This window comes from Monodelphis domestica, chromosome 4 (assembly GCF_027887165.1).
Source record: "Monodelphis domestica isolate mMonDom1 chromosome 4, mMonDom1.pri, whole genome shotgun sequence".
In the NCBI taxonomy this organism is placed as follows: domain Eukaryota; kingdom Metazoa; phylum Chordata; class Mammalia; order Didelphimorphia; family Didelphidae; genus Monodelphis; species Monodelphis domestica.
The window spans coordinates 243,411,535-243,430,360 of record NC_077230.1 but is presented as its reverse complement, the minus strand read 5'-3'; the positions used below and the strand labels follow the sequence as shown (position 1 = coordinate 243,430,360).

The 18,826-nt window shown below is 40.7% G+C and overlaps 1 protein-coding gene across 2 annotated transcripts in view; it reads right to left on the bottom strand.

Annotated features, from left to right (window-relative positions):
* ARHGAP20 (Rho GTPase activating protein 20) overlaps positions 1 to 18,394 on the bottom strand; it is a 160,896-nt gene extending 142,502 nt beyond the window's left edge. Inside the window, exons 1-3 of one of the 2 annotated variants that reach the window (XM_056794424.1) lie at positions 17,965 to 18,394; positions 17,421 to 17,634; positions 1,101 to 1,183 (exon numbers count right to left, since the gene is read on the bottom strand). In XM_056794424.1, coding sequence (XP_056650402.1) covers positions 1,101 to 1,183; positions 17,421 to 17,525 — 188 coding nt within the window. In that variant the 5' untranslated portion in view covers positions 17,526 to 17,634; positions 17,965 to 18,394. Of the gene's footprint in view, positions 1 to 1,100; positions 1,184 to 17,420 lie in introns of both variants that reach the window. The other variant, XM_001381378.4, reaches the window with a different exon arrangement.
* Positions 18,395 to 18,826: the final 432 nt, after the last annotated feature.

The following is an 18,826-nucleotide window of genomic DNA, read 5'->3' as shown; positions in this document are numbered from 1 at the left end:
ATAATCTAGAACAATGATGGTGAACATTTTAGAGATTATATATCCAAACTGTAACCTCAAGTCACCTTTGAGCCCCCTGCATTACCACAGATGGGATGAAAGGAAGCACCTCCACTGGGCTGCTGGTCACAGGGGTGAGGCATGTAAGAAATGTCCTCAGGTGCATGTGAAGAGGAGGAAGGGCATGCATTGGTGTGCTGCCTTAAAGTTCCAATTACAGAAAAACAGCAATTTTAAGCAAATCTGGTAAGTTAAGATTAGAACTCAAAAAAATGAACAAATTATGGGTCTCCTGAATATGTGTCCTACTTCTTTCCAAAGTCAATTCAATTCACAAAAATGTGTTTTCTCTACAATTTTTCAGAAGGGCAGCAAGTGTCTATATTTCACCATTCTAGATTTTCCTCATTTTTCATCCAATTATGCCAAACACATCCTTTCATCTAACTTTTTGGAAGATAATCCACCCGATCATTGGTTTCCTCTATTCCCCAAACAAAGTTAAGTCCACTCTAATGGCCTCTGGCACATGGCTAAAGGTAGCATTTGAACTTTACTCAAGACACTCATCTGCCAAGGTAAGCTGCTGAACCCAAACTGTGTGGGATTAAAATTCATTCTTCTAAAATCAGAGAATTCTCATGCTAGGAAGGACTTTAGATATATAACCTAGATCAATGTAGTCATTTCACAACAGAAGATAATGATCCACAGGATTAGATGACTAGACCAAGGTCACACATAGCTGGAGGAAGTGTCTAAGGCTGCATCTGAACTCAGTTCTCCCTGATTCCAGGACCAGGACTCTAGTCACTGCACTACTCAGCTTCTTCAGTATAAACATATGTGATCTCATTTGATACATCCTGGTGCTCAGCACTCATAGAAGGGAAGCATAGTGTTATCATAACTCAAAACAGATCCAAATTTTCCAAGTTTCATTGAGACAGAGAATTTTGCTGACCAGAAAGGGATAGTTACATACAGAAACCATTGTGAATCCCATGAGAACTAAATTCTTCATACAAATTTTTGATTCTCTTTTTAAAAAAATCAAAATTCCAAAGAATATTTAAAGGAAATAAAAAGACTCGACTCACTTGCTACTGGGTCGTTTCTGCAGGGCTTTGTCAAGGATGAGGGACGGAGCACTCCTCCTCCTCTCTGCTAATGTTTTCATTTTCTAGAGAGAAACAAACCAAAAAAGTGAGTACCACATAGACTGTAAAGCAATAAGAATAGTCTTTTCAATTCAATTGAGCATGATTTTATTGACCTCTACTATATGCTCATAATTGAGCTGGAGGCTACAAGAGAATGGAAAGAAATACATTCCTAACTTTATAGGAACTTACAATCTAACTTAAGAACCAACCATGATGGACAGTTAGGTGGTGCAGGGGACGGAGAGCTAGGCTTAGAGACTGAAGGTCCTGGGTTCAAATCTAATCTCAAACACTTCTTAGCTATATGACCCTGGGTAAGTCCCTTAACCCCCATTGCCTTTACTGTTCCTCTGCCTTAGAACCAAAATATAGCACTGATTCTAAGATGGATGGCAAGGGTTTAAAAAAAATTTTTTTTTAAACCACTATGACCCAAAAGGATTAATGATGAACTATGCTTCCCAACTCTTGACCAAGGGATAATAGACTCAGGGTGATCACTATTAATCTGCAGAATCATTACTGATCCGTAGATTTCTGGCTCTTACATATGTCTCTTTCTGGTTTGACTCTTGTTGCCTAGGTTCTAGGTCCTGATCTGCTGTTTCAAATATATATATATATATACATATATATATATATATACACATATATATATGCATATGCATATATATATTTTAGAGGAGTAATAATTATGCTGTGAAGTCCTACTCCAAACTTTTGTTTATAGTATACATACCTCCCTCCCCTTCCCCCCATCTCTTTCTTCTCCATTCAACTTATCTATATCATCTTTTGGAAGACCCAGCTTCTTGTTGTTGCTGAGTCATTTCAATGATGTCCAGCCCTCCATGAGCCATTTTGAATTTTCTTGGCAAGGGTACTGGAGGGGTTTGCCATTTCCTTCTCCAGCTCATTTTACAGATGAGGAACTGGAACAAACAAGGTGAAGTGACTTTCCCAGGGTCACACAGCTTATCAAGTGTCTGAGGCTTGATTTGGACTTGGGAAGATGAATCTTCCTGATTCCAAGCCCAGTGCTCTATCTACTGGGCTATCTAGCTGTGACATTAATTTCTTGTGCTTCTGATCAGTTATTTTACTGTTTATTATTAGTACTTCTTATGTCAGGTCCACTGATTTGGCACTCATCATACACTTTGTAATACCAATCAATAATAGCTAACAGTCAACCTTTATGTAATACTTTAACAAAGTGCTTTCCTCATACCAAACCTGTTAGAGCGTTAGTGCAAATATTATCCCCTTTTTACAGATGAGGAAATTTAAACAACTCGCTGGAAATCCCTATTTCTTCTGTCCTGGATTCTGGACTTATTATTTGTGCTTTGAGTTCTATCACACATAACTGCTCTTCTGACCTCAGATGTTCATCTAAACTCTCAACCCAAGCAGTGTGACGCCATTTATCAACAGGTTTCCATTTCTGATCAGTATTTACTCCAAGGTCAATTGCATTTATATCTGATTCTGCCATTTTCTCAAAACATTTACTCTTAGGAAATGACTAAGATATTTAAATATTGAAATGGCTAAACAATAGAAGATATGGGATAAATATGTAATATTTTATGTGATTAATATGTGTTGAAAATATATAATTATCTGGATATAATAATTTTTTCTTTGTTCTGTGATTTCAATGATTTTAGGGAGTTACTGAGTAAGGAGACTTACTCTATAGTAAATGTTCTTCAACTTATTCTGTTAAGAGAATTGTGAGGAGTCTATGAGGTTAAGTAATTTCCCCAGAGTCACACAGGCAGCATGACAGTAGAGCGGTCTTGAACTCGGGTCACCCCAACACCAAATCCCAGCTCTTTAGCCACTACACTAGGTTGATTCCTGCCAAGTATAATATCCAAGTGAATTGTAAGTGGACAATTCACAACTTTCAAAATGCATAACATTCCTTTGGTCTGAAAGTACCTCCAGGGACCAAGTCTCAAGAATGGCATACTGTGGAGTGCTTAGTAAACAGAACTGATATTAATAATCTCCCTCCAAAAGATGCACAAAGTGTAGAAAGTTGGGGTACTAATCACAGTCTCCAAAGCAACATTACCAATTCAATCTGCTTCTTGTCTAAATAGCCAATGATATGCCAGGATTTTCTTGTTTGTGACAACCACTAGAAATATGATATGTGGAAATAGATGGAGATTATTGATTCCTATACTGATTTATATAAGAGAACATGTCAGGACAGGTTGAGGATATGCTTTCATTGGCAACCCTTGGTTCATAGTATTTCATCTGAGGGAGGGGAAAACTAGAGTTAGATCTTAATTATACTGCTTAATAAATAAACTGGCAGCCATGAACCAGATGCTTGCTGATTATGGGCTTTCTTGGTTCCATAGTTTAACAAATTTCATCACTGATACTTCTATCTCTGAGTCTTTTGGTGAGTCAACTTAATCTTCCCAGGCCTCAGTTTCCTCAGTTGTAAAATGAGGGGGTTGGAATAAAAGGCCAAGGGCTTTCAGCCAAAAGAATTTTAGAATAGAATTCATTATCTTTTTACAATGATGTCCTACTAAAAACACTAGAAGTTGGGGGTAACTAAGTGGCTCAGTGTATTGAGAAGGTCTAGAGACAGGAGGTGCTGGGTTCAAATATGGCTTCAGATACTTCTTGGCTATGTGACCCTGGGCAAGTTACCTAACCCATTGCCTAGTCCTTATTGTTCTTCTGCCTTAGAACCAATACATAGTATTAATTCTAAGATGGATGGTAAGAGTGTAAAAAAATTAGAAATATTCAGATTAGCACTAGAGAAAGATAGTGCTGTGTATGATCTACCAGGGCTTCTATTTCACTGTGACAGTCTCAAGATTGATCGACATTTTTACACTTCAAAGAGGATTTTTCTTTAAAAAACAAACACAAATCCATTTATTTCTTTGTTAGTCCAGTTTGAAAAAGTAGCTGGGCAATATTAATGCCACTCATAAGTAGCATTTATATAGAAATTCTCAGGTGAGCAAAATGCTTTACATACAGGATGTCCCAAAAGTCTTAATCAATGTAAGTTTTCATTTATAACTACACTAAGACTTTTGGGGCATCTTGTATATTATCATCTGCTGGTTTTGCAACAACTCTCTAAGTAGGTGCTATTATTAGCTCCATTTTATCAGATGAGGAAACTAAGATTCTTGAGAGGTTGCCCAATTTGTCTTGGGATACACAGCTAGTAAGAACCTGAGGCCATATTCCAATTAAGAACTTGATGACCCCAACTCCAGCAGGCTTCTAGCCACTAACCCAATGTTTCCTGTTATTTTTTAAAGTTACACCATCCATCTGTGGCTAGACCATATAATTAGTGGACAATAAACAAACTAATGATTTCTTCCACTTAAATATATATATATATATGTATATATGTAAGCCTTTAAACTATTTGTAAAGGCACTTAAATAGCAAGTCACTGGATTTAAAAGAAGATAACTGGATTTTTTTATAACCTTGCTCCATGATTCTGGCTCAATTATCTCAACAAGGTTTTGATTACTTGCTAAACTGACACCTTAGATAGTGGGCAGATTAGTGAGTGATTAGTGGGTAGCTTCTTTTACTAGTGATAGTGTCCTACCCAGAGTTTATTAGCCAATCCAAACAAAGCAGATGCTGTGTGTATACAGTAAAGGTCACAGCATAGGGTATAAGTTCTCTTCTGAGGTTAAAATACCTCCAAAGTGTGACCCGTCACCAATGTCCTCTTTCCATGGGATAATGGCATATCATTTTAGAACCTCAGCTTTTTCCCTCCTATATAAAGTAATGTCAAGAGTCTTACACTCTACTATTGCTGTTATATATTATATAAACACTATTAATTAGACTACCCAGTTAAGCTCTCCTGATTAACCCAGGAGGGTGCTTCTCTCATTCCCCTTATAAAAGGATTATGCTTCATAACTGGCTTTCCTTGAATGTAAGAGGAAAAAGCCATAGGTAAGCAATTATAAATCCTAAGACCCATAGAACTATGAAAATTCATATGCTTCCTGGCAACATTAACAAAAGTTGAAGTCAACAAGTATTTAGATGTGCTTGTCCCTAGTGTGACTGAAGCACTGATTGCTTTAGGTAATAGGGACACAAAGACAGAAAAGAAACAGTCCCTGCCCTCAAGGTGTTTCTATTCTTCCTGGAATCATAAAACCACAGAATCCAAGATTTAGAAGGAGCCACAAAGGCCATCTCTTCTAACCTTTAACTGACCAAGAGTGCCCTCTATGACATCACCCCGTCATGCAATAATCCAGTCTCTCTGCTTGAAGACCTCCAGTGAAAAAAGAAATTACATTCAGTGATAGCTCATCACACTTTTAATTAGCTCTAATTAGAATAAAATAGGTCAATAATATCTGAATTTGGATCTGATATCTCCTGCCTATGTCTGGTAAGCAAAAGAGTGAAAAGCTGGAAAGGTAGAGGAACGGAAAAAGCAAGATACTCTTCTGAGTAAGGAGTGGTTTCCCTACTGAATAGTAAAGAGGAAAGGGTGTCTAGGCTACAAAGCAGGTAACTTAGGCAGACTTCTAAAAGATAGAAGTCCAAGTCTGCTCTCATGTTCCATTTTTGAGACCCACATATTTATTTGGCAAGGAAACAGGTCAACTTCTTTGGTTTCTTCCAAGTCTCAGTTTAAATCTCATCTTTTCCATTAGGCTCCTTCTGGTCTCCATCAATGCTAGGGTTTTCCTTCTGAGATCTGCCCTCCACTTTACTCTGTATATTATTTGTATGGACATGATTGCTGGCTTGTTGTCTCCTCTGTCAGAATGTTAGCTCCTTAAGCACAGGCAACCCAATTTCACTTTTTTGTGTGTGCAACCCTCAGCTTTTAGCACAGTGCTTAGCAAACAGTCAGCCCTTAAACAATACTTGTGCACTTATCTTGACTAGGTTACAAAATAGATTTCTGCCATCATGAGATTAGAACACCACTGACTGACACACTGAGCTATTTCTGCTTTGGGGTGATCATTTGTTTTCTTTGTACTAGGATTGTTGTTGTTCAGTCATTTCAGTTTCATCCTACTCTTCCTAACCCCATATGGGGTTTTCTTGACAAAGACACTGGAGTAGTTTGCCATTTCTTTCTCTGCTAAGATTAGAGGAGACAAAAAAACAAAAAATATCAATGGATTGGGCTCTCGTCCTCCACCAGAACTATTGCTGGCAGTGGGAATAGAACCATAACCTCTGCCCCTTCTGTAAGGCCACATTCCAGCCTTTTGGCCTCCTGAACATTCCACAAACACTAAGCCCTTACACTCTATACTCTGACACTATACAACTAAGTCTACCATAAAGTTAACACTGAAGACCTTCCCCATTTAAATCACTCTAAAAAGCTCTATCACAGTGGCTACCATATATGGTGTTTACTCTAGGTTTCATTTGTCAGGAAATCAATAAGGTATAGGGGAAATGATTCCTAGTGGTTCTGAATTCAGGTCCCACTTTTGTCACATATTGGAAAGATGGAGAAGGGAGGAAAGGGCATATAAAATTTACCCCAGAGAGAAATTTCCTACCATCATAGATTGCTTGAATCTATGGGACCTTGGTGAGTGACTAGCTTAAGGTTACAAAAGTAATAAGAGGGAAAATTGGAATTGGAATCCGGTCTTCTGACACCAAATCCAACATGGTGGCCACAATGAAATTCCCTGTCCCTCCCCTTCCCCCAAGGATTCTTAGGAAATCATAGGTCTCTCAGCTAGAAGCAATCCTTAGGTCAGGTAGTGATATAGCTTTATTCTTCATTGGAGGAAACTAACTCTTAAAGAAATTAAAGTATTTGACTACTGGTAATTAATGGTAGCAACACAAAACTAGCAACCTACTCAGCTAATGTTGCCTGATCCAATGGTATTTTCTCAAAGTCCCACATAGGATTCCCCTAAGGTCAACTCTAGCTTCTAAAAGCTATGACCCCACTTGAGCCATTCACTCAACTTCTTTGTGACTCAGTTTCCATACCTATAAATGATTCTAAGACAAAACGTTCACTTTAGATTCTAGGACACCTTAGGCTACTACTGTCCCTCAAAAGTAATCTATGCAGTGCCCCCAGTTTTTGATAAAGAAATTTCCCTTTCTGGACTGTACTTTGCATTCATAAAATAGCAGGGTTGCACTAGTTGGCCTCTAAGATCCCTTTCAACTCTCAATTTATGATCTGACATGCCTCTGATGCAGAATCTGAGGCATCTAGGTTTTGGATGAAGGGGAAGGTATCCTGAAGAACATCTACATCATGGTTTGTCTTGGCCCATAGGATAGAATCAGGATCCATGTGCAGAAAGTACAAGGTGGTGAATTTTGTTCATGTAAAGGAAAACTGCCTAAAACTTAGAGGTGTCCAAAAATGAGATTGTGTGCCTCAGTACCAAGAAGTATGTTCTCCTCACTGAAGGTTTTGAAATAAAATTTTGCCTACCTGATGGGGAGAATCCATAAAAAGAGCTATTACTCAGGTAGAGGTTGTTAGTTAGAGGCAACTCATAACTTTAAAATTCTATGATTAGATTTCTAGGATTAGATTTCATTTTTTTCGTTGGACAGATGTATTCACTTGCATCATCTTCCCTTAGTTGAATATTAACTCTCTCACCTCTCCTAACTACCACTCATGTTCTGGACTTGTTTTCAGGAAGATTTCAAGTCTCTAGTTTTGAGGCCATGGACAAGACATTTGATTTGATCTCTCTTAAGTCTCAGTTTCCTTGTCTGTAAAAGTAGGATAACAATACTCTCAGGGCTATGATAATTCATCTATTTATCTATCTATATCAAGCATTTTGAGAACTTCAAAGTGCTAGGTGAATGCCAGTAACTATTTAGATAAGATTTTTCACCAAAACCAAACTATAGGGGGCATCTAGATGGCTCAGTGACTTCCTAGCTGTGACCCTGGACAAGTCACTTAACCTCCATTACCTAGTCCTTACTGCTCTTCTGCCTTAGAACCAATATACAGTATTGATTCTAAGATGGAAGATAAGGTTTAAAAAAAAGCCCAAAACATAGAGAGTTGTTGAAATGAAATAGAAGATAAGCTGCTCTTTTATATTGAATTGTTTATCAGAGTAACCGCAATATGCATTCCCTGCAACAAGCTATTTTTTGTATCTGACCCACAACTGCTATTTGATTTTGGAAATTTCTGACTCTTCTATTTATTGTTATTCTTTACTTATATAGATAGAGAGCTTTTAATTTACCAAGAGATATATTATATACACATGTACTGTCTCATCTATGCCTCACAATTACATAAACAGTATGAGTATTATTGTCTTCATTTTACAATTAAAGAAACTGAGGCACCGAGTTATTAAATGACTTGCCTTAAAGTACACTGCTAGTAAATAGCAGCTCCAGAGTCAGAATATAAGTCCTCAAGCCTCACATCCAATATATATACCACTAAACCCTTCTGCCCCAGGGAAAGGGAATTTTATTTAATGTTTAACATCTCAGTCAGAGACTGCAGCAGCTTAAGTATAACTACCACCATTCTGAAGACGTAGATATTAAAGACCAGAAAGCTTGAGGATGGCCAAGGCCACACAGGTAGCAAGTTGAGATTCCAGGGCTTAGAATCAGTGCTCTCCTGCTATACCACCCTGTCTTATCTAATTGCACAAATGTATTACAGACATTTCCCATAACTGTCATCATGGAAAAATCCCACAGATTTCTCTGTTCCGCAATCCACAACCTTTTGAGAACAATAAATTATTTCCCTTTCCTTGAGCTAATAAATAAATCACCATTGTGCTCTCATTAAAAGTTATAACAATTCTGGCAACGAGAGCTTCTTCCTCGAGTCAGAATAAAAGATCTGACATGAGAAGAAAAATGTAGAGCTATTTCCCACGTGCAGGCACCATAGCAGATTTCTTGGAAACGTGTGATTCCATGTGCCCACACATATAATGGTCAAGTACAGTCCCCTGAATTTGTGCATTTGGGGCCTACTGTGATAAATCTGGAAAATGTGTAAAGTGTTCTGGCAGCAAACAAGATGGCAATATCATTAAGGAAACCAGGCTAGCTGGCCACCCCAAAAGGAATTGCTTTTTTAAAGCAGGGGAGACAGATACATGGATACTGCAGTGGGCAAAAATCAATCAGAAAAGCAAGTAAAAATCATTGCTGACATTCATATCAGACTTTAAAGGTGGCAAAGCAATTTTCCATACATTACCTCATTATATGCTTATCACAAACTAGGAAAATAAGGACCACAAGTAACATGTCAGAGCTGGGATTTGAACTTAGGTCTCCCCTGGCTGACCTGTAGCACGCTGCCTTCTCAAGAGTATTTGCTACTAATTGCTTGCTGTCTGTCTCAGGGATGGGGAGGGATGGAGGGACAGTAAGAATGTGGATGTCAAAATGGTAGAAAACAAATGCCTAAAGTGGTTTTTGAATGTAAATGGGGAAAAAAAATAAGACATTACAAACTAAGCACAGAAATAAATAATTTTTTTAAAGCATTTTCTACTAATATACTAATTAAACATGATGATACTTTAAACACCCCCTGGGCAAATCAGGGTGTTAAAGGCTAAGAGTAACAGCAGGTTTTCAGTCCAGAACCTTACATTCTAGCCAAGGGTCACATGAGGCATACACAGATAATCAGGAAGTCAGGGTATCAGGTCAAAGGAAAAATTCAGACAAAGTACCATAGAAAAATTTGAAAGGGAAAGAATACTTTCACTTGAAATGTCTAGAGGGAATCTTAAAGGAAGAGAAAAGGCAGGCAATATGGTAAGGTCGTGAAAAGAACACCAGGTTTAGAGGCACAGAACCTGGGTTCGAATTTTGTTGCTTTTCTTGGGTGAGTCATTTTGTCTCTCTGTCTCAGTTTCCTTATCTGTAAAATGAAGGGTTTAGATGATGTCATCTCTTCCTTCCAACTTTAAATATATGACCCTATAGTTCTGAAAGATAAAGAAGAAGTAAGTTCCAAGTATTGGGGAGGTGGGTTGCCTTACTGTGAGGGATAAGTCCTCCAACATACCATTTTAATGGAGTTGGAAACTCAAGTGAAGAAATTCCTTCCTTTAGCACTTTCTCTACTTTCTGTACAGTCAGTGTTAGGCTCTGGGCAATTAGAACTGCATGATTTGCCCAGGGTCACCCAGCCAGTGCCCCTCAGGAGGGACTTTTACCTGTCTTGCTGACTTAGCCAGTTCTATGTTCAACAAACCCATGCTGCTCAATGGAAAATAAATTACGGAAAGAAATCAGTATGTATAACAACAGCATCAAATCGTACTGAAGAGCTCACAGTCAAGTCATCAGAAGACCTATGAGAACACAAATGGGAATCCCAACTCCAACAAGGATTCCTCATACAATTGTGAGCAAGACACTTAATCCTCGAAAACTCGATTTTCTCATCTGTAAAAATAAATGAGTTGGGCTAGACGGCCATTGGCTTCATGTCCCTATGACCTACAATTATCTTATTATGTGAAGCTCTACCTTAGAATCTTTTCTCCTTTAGAGGCAGGAGTATTTCCTTGGCTAGCCCAGTGGACTAAAAATGCTGGCCCTGGAGTTGGGAAGACCTGAGTTCAAATGTGACCTCATCCTTACTCTAGCTATGTGACCCTGGACAAGTCATTGAACCTTTGTGATTATAAAGATGAAATCTGATAATATTTGTAAAAAGCCCTTAACACAGTGCTTGGATCAGATAATAGTTGTAAGGCACTTGGCACAGAGACTGGCACATAGTAAGAAGATAAATGCTTCTTCTTTCCTTCTGCCCCTATAACAGCCCCACATCTGCTTTACCTCACAACTTGTCTTCCCCGTCAGGCTTCATCTCCTTTTCTGACAACAAATTAACTTTTTATTTATTTGCATATATTTTAAAAGGCAGAGTCATGGCATGTTAGCACTTAGAAGGCCTTCAGAGGTTTTCTAGCCAATTCGATTCTCTTATTTTATAAATGAGGAAATTAAACCCCACAGAAGGGAAGGTCTTTGCTCAAAATCACAGAAGTAATTAGCAACAAATTAGGTTAGAAACCAAGGCCTCTTCCTAATTCAATTCTTTCTACTGTACGACAGTTGTCTTGATATATTTCCACATGCAATTGTTTTCTATCCCCCCAAAATATATTTATTTTTGTAATACAGTCTCTCTCTCCTCCCCAAATACCAACCCAGTCAAGTACTCATTAAATGTCATCAATTGATGGACATTTATTGACTGTCCTGATTACCTATACACAAGATGAGAGGATATAGAAATGCATACACAGTCTTCTAGACCTAGAGAGATGTGTAGATACAGGGTGTCCCAAAAGTCTTAGTGCAGTTTAAAATTACTTAGACTTACTCTGCTGAGAAGGTAAGGCTGCCCTTCTATAGAATTATAGATCATGTCGCAATCTAGTTGTCCAAGTGAAAAACTACAATTTGTTCAATGCTTCTCCTACTATTTTCCCTGGAGAACCTTCCATTAGAACAGTGACCAGTGCCTTCAGGATATAGAATGATGGTCAATGTCATGTGTTCTTCACCTATGCAATCTAAGCAAGATATATGAGATAACCCCCCGAACCACATATCCGCTATGTGCCAGATGCTTTTGGCTGTCTTGAAAATCACCAAAGTGGCAGCTTGAGAGCCAGGCCCAGATATGGGAGGTCCTGGGTTCAAATCTGACCTCAGACACTTCTTAGCTATGTGACCCTGGGCAAGTCACTTACCCCCATTGCCTAGCCCTTACCACTCTTTTGCCTGGGAACCAATACACAGTATTGATTCTAAGACAGAAGGTAAGGGTTAAAAAAGATTACCTACTATGTGCTACGTGCTCATATTATCTCATTTACTGCTCACAACACCCTGGGGGGAAGGTGCTATAATTATCTTCATTTTACAGTTAAAGAAGCAAGTAACTTGCCTAGCATGATGCTACTAGAAAGCAGAGTAGGTAGTTTCTTTACATTCTTTGGTATCATTCCCTCAGAGCCACACATATAGCTTTTCTCAGAGTAGTGAACAAATAACAAATTCTACTCTTACCTTCCTAGATGGTCAGTGCCATGCAAAGAAGAAGCACACAAGGTCAAACCTGGATCTAGGGGAATTCCAGCAGTACATGCTTCCAGACACATTTTGATTTGGAAAGTGTTGGCAGAAAAATCAGAAATAAAGGGTGCAATTGCAGCTGCTACATTTAGATCTCCTTTTGCTGCTAGTAGATTTATTCAGCTTTCAAAATGTTAGAGCTATTTTAGCATCATTTTTGGCTTGGCTGTCTTCCCCTACCTCCTTGAAAAACAAAAAGAGAAAGAAAAATGACTGGCTTTCAATCAACACTGCCAGGTCAGGATTCAGATTGTTTTGAAGTCGAACACAAAGCCTCCTCAGGAGGAACTGGTTCGAAATTGACTTCTCCATGTAATTTCAGAGCATAATTGCAGAGTCCAGACTTGGGGACTTCCCTGGGTACTCTCAACAACTAAAGCTTGCCAAGCCCTTTCCTCACAACAAACCTATAAGATAGGCAGGAGTTGTGGGTATTCTTATATCCTGGTTTAAAGATTAGGTCACTGAATCCCAGAGAGGCCTTCAAGTCACTAGCCCAAGTTCACAAAGCTAATGACAGAGTTGAGATTCAAATCCCAAACTCTGACACCAAATCTCATGGACCCTGACAAGACTCTGGGAATGAGGTAAGCAGCTGGGTGGTGCAATGGACAAAACATGGGACCTGCAGAGTTAGACCCAAGTTCAAAACACACCACAAACACTAGCTTTTTTTTTTTTAATCTTTACTTTCTATCTTCATAACAACTCTAAGGCAGAAGGGCAAAGGCTAGGGAAAGGGGGTTAAGTGATTCGTATGATAGGTCATACAAGTAAGGAAGTGTTTGAATCCAGATTTGAACCCAGGTCCTCCTGACTCAAGGCCTGGCACTCTAACCACTGGGCTACTTCGCTTCCCTAAACACTAGCTTTGTGACCCTAGGAAAATATCAGTTTTCTTATCTGTAAAATGGGAATTCATAGAGCTGTTGTAAGGATTAAATGAAGTATTAAGCACTGTTTTTGTTCAGTCATGTCCAACTCTCCAATGAACCATACTCTCTGTCCATGGGGTTTTCTTGGCAAAGATAGTAGAATGGTTTGCCATTTCCTCCTCCAGTGGATTAAGACAAACAGAGGTTAATTTACTTGTCCAAGATCACACAAATAAGTGTCTGAAGCTGAATTTTTACCCAGGTCTCCTTAGCCCTAGATTCAGTGATCTATCTAGTGATATTTTACACATGTGCAATATAAGTAAAGTATATATCTAAAGTGATTTCTAAATCTTAACACCCTATATAAATGCTAGCTATTATTATTATTATATGAAGTATAACTAAAATATAAGGAGAGGCACTATATGGCCCTGGATATTAGAATGTGCTACGGTTGTTGTAAGAGTAACCAGGTTCAAATTCTGCTTCTACTACTACTGTGACACTGGACAAGTTAAGTTTTTATTACCTTGGTTTTCTCAACAGTAAAATGAGAGAATATTATTAAATGGTTTCTAAGGTTACTTACTAGCTGTGTGAACTTGGGAAAGTCATTTAACCCCATTAGCCTCAGTTTCCTCTTCTGTACAATGTGTTGGAGAAGGAAAAGGCAAGTCTCTCTAGTCACTCAAGAAAACCCCAAATGGGGTCATGAAGAATCGATCATGACTGAAATGACTGAACAGCAATCAAAGGTGCCTTCCTTTCTATGATCTATTATCCTATGAATTTTTGTAGTCATATTAATGTTACCTTCTAAGGAATCTATTTAGATTTTTATTTATTTTTTTTTAGAAGACTCTTAATTCTTCAGGCATTCACTGTTCTCTGTACCAGACACTGTACTATTCCAACAACAGCCACATTCTAAAAACACTTTGGACTTTTCTTAGGCAACCTACCTGTGCCACTATTCTCAGTGGTATCCAAGGTCACATCTAATGATTTTAAAGGTTGGGCTAGATGAATCTGATTTAGACTATGAAACTTATGGCTTCAGAAATAATCTAGTTCAAACCCTTCATTTTAGGGATAAAGAAACTGAAATCTAGGGGTTTGGGGACTTGCCTAAGGTAATACAACTAACCAGAGGTAGGCAAAGGACTCGGGCCTCTTGCCTCCCAGATCAGTGCTCTTCTTGGACACTAGTCTTTACTGTTGCTTTCCCTGATCTATACATCTAAGACAAACACTTACTATAATATATATAAATATATATATATATATATAATAAACACTCACTATAATAATCACACAATTATTCTCATTACTATTCATTAAATTGTCTACAACTCTGCAGATAAAACCAACTCCAATTAAAACAGTTCTCTTTCAAATACAAATTTAGGATAAGTAAGTTTGTTACTATTAGAAATGGCCTAGTCATTCAAAATTACTTCCTTTTGAAAAAAGATAAGAAAAAAAGAGAGATGGGAATAGGGAGCAAGTAAGAGTCCAGTGATGTGCCTGCCCATTTAAGGAGGGAGCTCAATGCCTTAAGAAAAAGGCAAAGCAGATTTTAAAAGCATATGGAAAAAGGTAAAAGGAGACTTTCCTTTATTTGAGTAAGAATAATGATAAATTATAAAGATACTCTTTAAAGGCTTATTTTTCCCTTTGAGGCATACTTAACACTCCTTAGTCATTATGGCAAGGAAAAAAATATATAGAATATAGGATCAGCCAGAAGGGACCAGAGAGCTCATCTTGTCCATTTGTCTCATTTTATTACAGGAAGCCAGGGAGGTTAGCCAGGTGTGACTTGCCCAAGGTCATATAGGTAATAAGCATTAGAGGTGGAATTTGAATCCTGACTATGAATCAAGAGACAGTGCACTCAAGTGCCACAGTTCCATGCTGCCTCCAGAATTTCTCACTACTTTTATTTCCTGAACTGAAACACCTGATTACCAAATGACTAGCCAATTTTACATTTGGCAAAGTTATTCCCAGGCCCCACTTGATGAAAGTCTGTTGTTTACTTATTTCATATAATCATCGGATTTAGCTGAGAGGGACATTGGCAGTTGTCCTGGACCTTGAAGTCCCACCCCCCTCGTTTCAGAAATGAGGAACCTGAGGTATGGAATGGCGAAATAATTTATCCAAGGTCACTCAGTTGGATAACAAACTTGAAGGAGTCTTAATCTAGGTCTTCTTGCCACTAATTCCCAAGGCTGGGGGGCATTTCCTTTGGGAAGACCAAGACTTATTAGCACCCACCCCACACCCCCATAAACAAACACACACACACAGCCAGAAGTCCTCACCGCCAGAGATGAACCGGCATTACAGGATATATACTCCATCATCTTCATGAAATGCTCTTTGACAAGGAGCCAAGGTCCCGGGTTGCAGTCACACAATCCCGGGAATCTAGACAGCCCAGAATCTAGACAGTCCTTATGGGGCTTAGCAAATGCCTTTGCACCACAGCCCTTTTATTCCAATGGGCAGAGAAGGGGTCGCAAGTCACCTTTGCACCCAGTCAAGAGGGAAAACGAATTCAGCCCTCTCTAAAGAAGCTCTCCTGCCAAGCTAAGCAACCCTGTTGGGGAAGATTTATGAAGGACAGCCAGCTCTGGACAGGCAGGGTTGTCTACGTAATCCCCTTAGGCACTAGTGGTATTCATACAATTTCTGAAGGATTTTATTTAAGGAGATCGCTCCTCACCTCTAACAGAGCTTAAAACGCTATCTAAATGAGAACTATTATTACTATCACTGCGGGTTAGAGTTATTAACATGATCATTATCTCGACTGGTCCCCCAGGAAGCTGGATTCTAAAACTAGAATGCCCAAACGACGGGATGGTTTAGTACGTCTGAAAAGCAGGCGCGGCGAAGAAAGAACTCAATAATCTCCTGGAAAGTCTAGCGAGCATTAACCGAGAAGGTCGAGTTAAAATGCACTTGCTTTGGGAACGGTTCCAGGTGAATATGACAGATCAGAAATGATCCGGCTGCACCGCAACTATGTTTATCGGAATGAAAAGCTACAACTTGTTCTACGCTTCTCCTCCCGTCCTCCAGTCAGCCTTGACACTCACACTGCCCCCGACTCTAGCACTCACGCGCCTACCTTCCCAGATCTGCAGGAGAAAGCTTCTTCACTCCACGGATACCTTCTCTGATATAGAGACGAGGGGCTGGAGACCCAAAAGAACAAGGTGAAGGGCAGCGGAAGTCACCCCCAATTAATGCCTCGGGTCATCTACAACACTCAACAACAGCCCAGAGAAACAATTCTGACTCCTCCACCAAACCACGGTTGTTGTGGCCACGGCTGGCTCTCGAAACAACACCCTTATAGCCCACCGACCCTACTTCCTAGTTGAGATACTAGCTCAGGGCTGCACCGGACCCCATGGGGTGGGGAAGCAGTGGAAACTAATAATAACACATTACAGAAGATATACAACCCTGTCAAGGTAAAGAAATGGAGAAGGGATCAAATACCTAAGCCAACTCTCTTTAGCTCAAGCAGCAGTTTTGGGAGGAAACACATTGTTTAGCTGGGGGGGAGGAGGGTGGGGAGCTGCGGAGAAGCAGATTAGTAGACTGAGAAACCTAAGAGCTGACCGCAATTAGAGAATCACGCTTTGCGAAGGGTGACCCCAGGAGGTATGAAGCCTTGCAGGTCCCTGGAGAGAAGAGATGCCTCCTACCCCTCTTCACCCCCCCCCCCCCACTAATTGCAAGAGCTCACACCCCTGAATATAGGGTTCGGAGACGGAACTCCGATCTGAGCAGAGGATGAAGGAGAGAGGTGGGGTTTGAAAGAAGATCTGTGCAAGCTGTCTAAAATAGGAGAAGGGACTTGGAATATGGGTGAAAAAGGCTAAGGGAGGGAGTAAGGAAGCGAACCTTTCCTAAAGGATGCAGAAGGTGGGGGGGGGGGGGGAAGAGGTGATACCATGATAAAAACAAACAAACAAACAAACAAAAAACGGTCTTGGATCAAGGCAGCTGGAGAAGGCAAACAGAACATAGAGGGCTCCCCATGCTGGGAGTCTGGGGTTATCATCCTTAGCGATAAAAAGTCTGGGGCTCCTCAGCTCAGGCACAGGGCTTCAGTGGGAGCTTTTCCTGCGGGGCGCAGAGAAGGTACAGAGGACAGGGCAAATCTAAGGGGAAAAGTCCTCACCTTCTTGCTCTCTGTGTCGCCCACAATCCTGGACTCCCCAGTCAGAGAAGAGGAGCGCCCTGGCTGCCCCCCCAGAGTCTCCTGCTGGGGGGACATCGCTTCCATGAAGAAAATCCCAAGCAAATCCCAATCCTTGCGCGGAGAGCTAGTCGGTCATATCCTCCCGGGAAAAGCGGTCGGAGGGAAACTCAGGATAAGGTTGGAGAGTCCACACCTAGGACGCGAGGCTCAGTTAGGGCACACGCCGGGGGCAGCCACCCCAGCCAGCGTCCCTCCCGTCGGGGCCATGTAAAGGCAACTGCTCTCAGCTCCTTGGATTGCTAGAAGGGGATTAAAAACCCTGCAGGAGCGGACTAGCGCCGCAGGAGCAAGACCCGCCCCTAGACCCGCCTCCTCCCCAGAGCCCGCCCCACAGCCTGGCCCTTTCCTGCCCCCAAGCCTCCAGCTTCTGAGGTTTGGGAACGCGCGGCCCCGCACGCGCTTGCCTGGCATCTAGTCTCCGGGCGCAAGCCAGGCATCTAGTCTCCGGGTGCAAGCCACCGACCTGTTTGTCTCTGTTAAGCGCCCCACAGAGTTCGTTCATCCCTAAAGGATCGGCTGCTTGGTGCCTTCAAGCAGGGGCTTCTGGTGCCTATGAAACCGCTGCCGCTGCCGCCGCCTCCCCCACTCCCACCCCATCCCTTAATGGACCAGCGCCCCTCCTAGGAAGCTTCTTTACGAAAAAAGAAACCACCCAGTACACCCACTCGATGGAACTGGGTGGAATTCTGCTAGAATCGAGTTCCTGGCTGGTTCTGGTTCTTTGCAGAGGCAAGACATTTTTAGAGTCCCCTCCCTTTCTATCGCATTCTTTGACGACTGCCGATCACAGAATAATTTTGGGAAGGCTATAGGATCATCCAATTTCTTGTGCAATCAAAAATGTGACTTGCCCTGGCAAATCTTACTGGCATTTGTACACCGCCATCCGAGCCTCTGCACAATTTACATAAAGGAGGCGTGTTTAGTGGAGGGTACCAACACGTGGGCATCCAAAACGCCAAATAGCCTTTAGGAAGATTCTGACAGAGATGGCTCCTTGAAATATAGCTTTGCTATTGAGAAAACTGCAATCTATGGAAGCCTTATCAGATATCAGGCCTGAAATCGCAGCTTCTAGCCAACCTAAATTCTGGCATATCTTTTCAAGGTCACACCAGAACCGGAGGGAAGGGAAGGAGCAAAAAAGAGAGGAGGGGATCCCGGAACTAGGGCGGAGACCCACTGCAGTTTGAGTCATTGCTTTCTGCAAGAGCTGGCTGACTAGTGCTGGTGATATGGAAGATTGCATTCTTTGGGAAGACCGCAGAAATTAGTGCTTGCCAGTGGTGAGGAAGGGCATGACGGTAACAGGTTGTTGGCTGGCG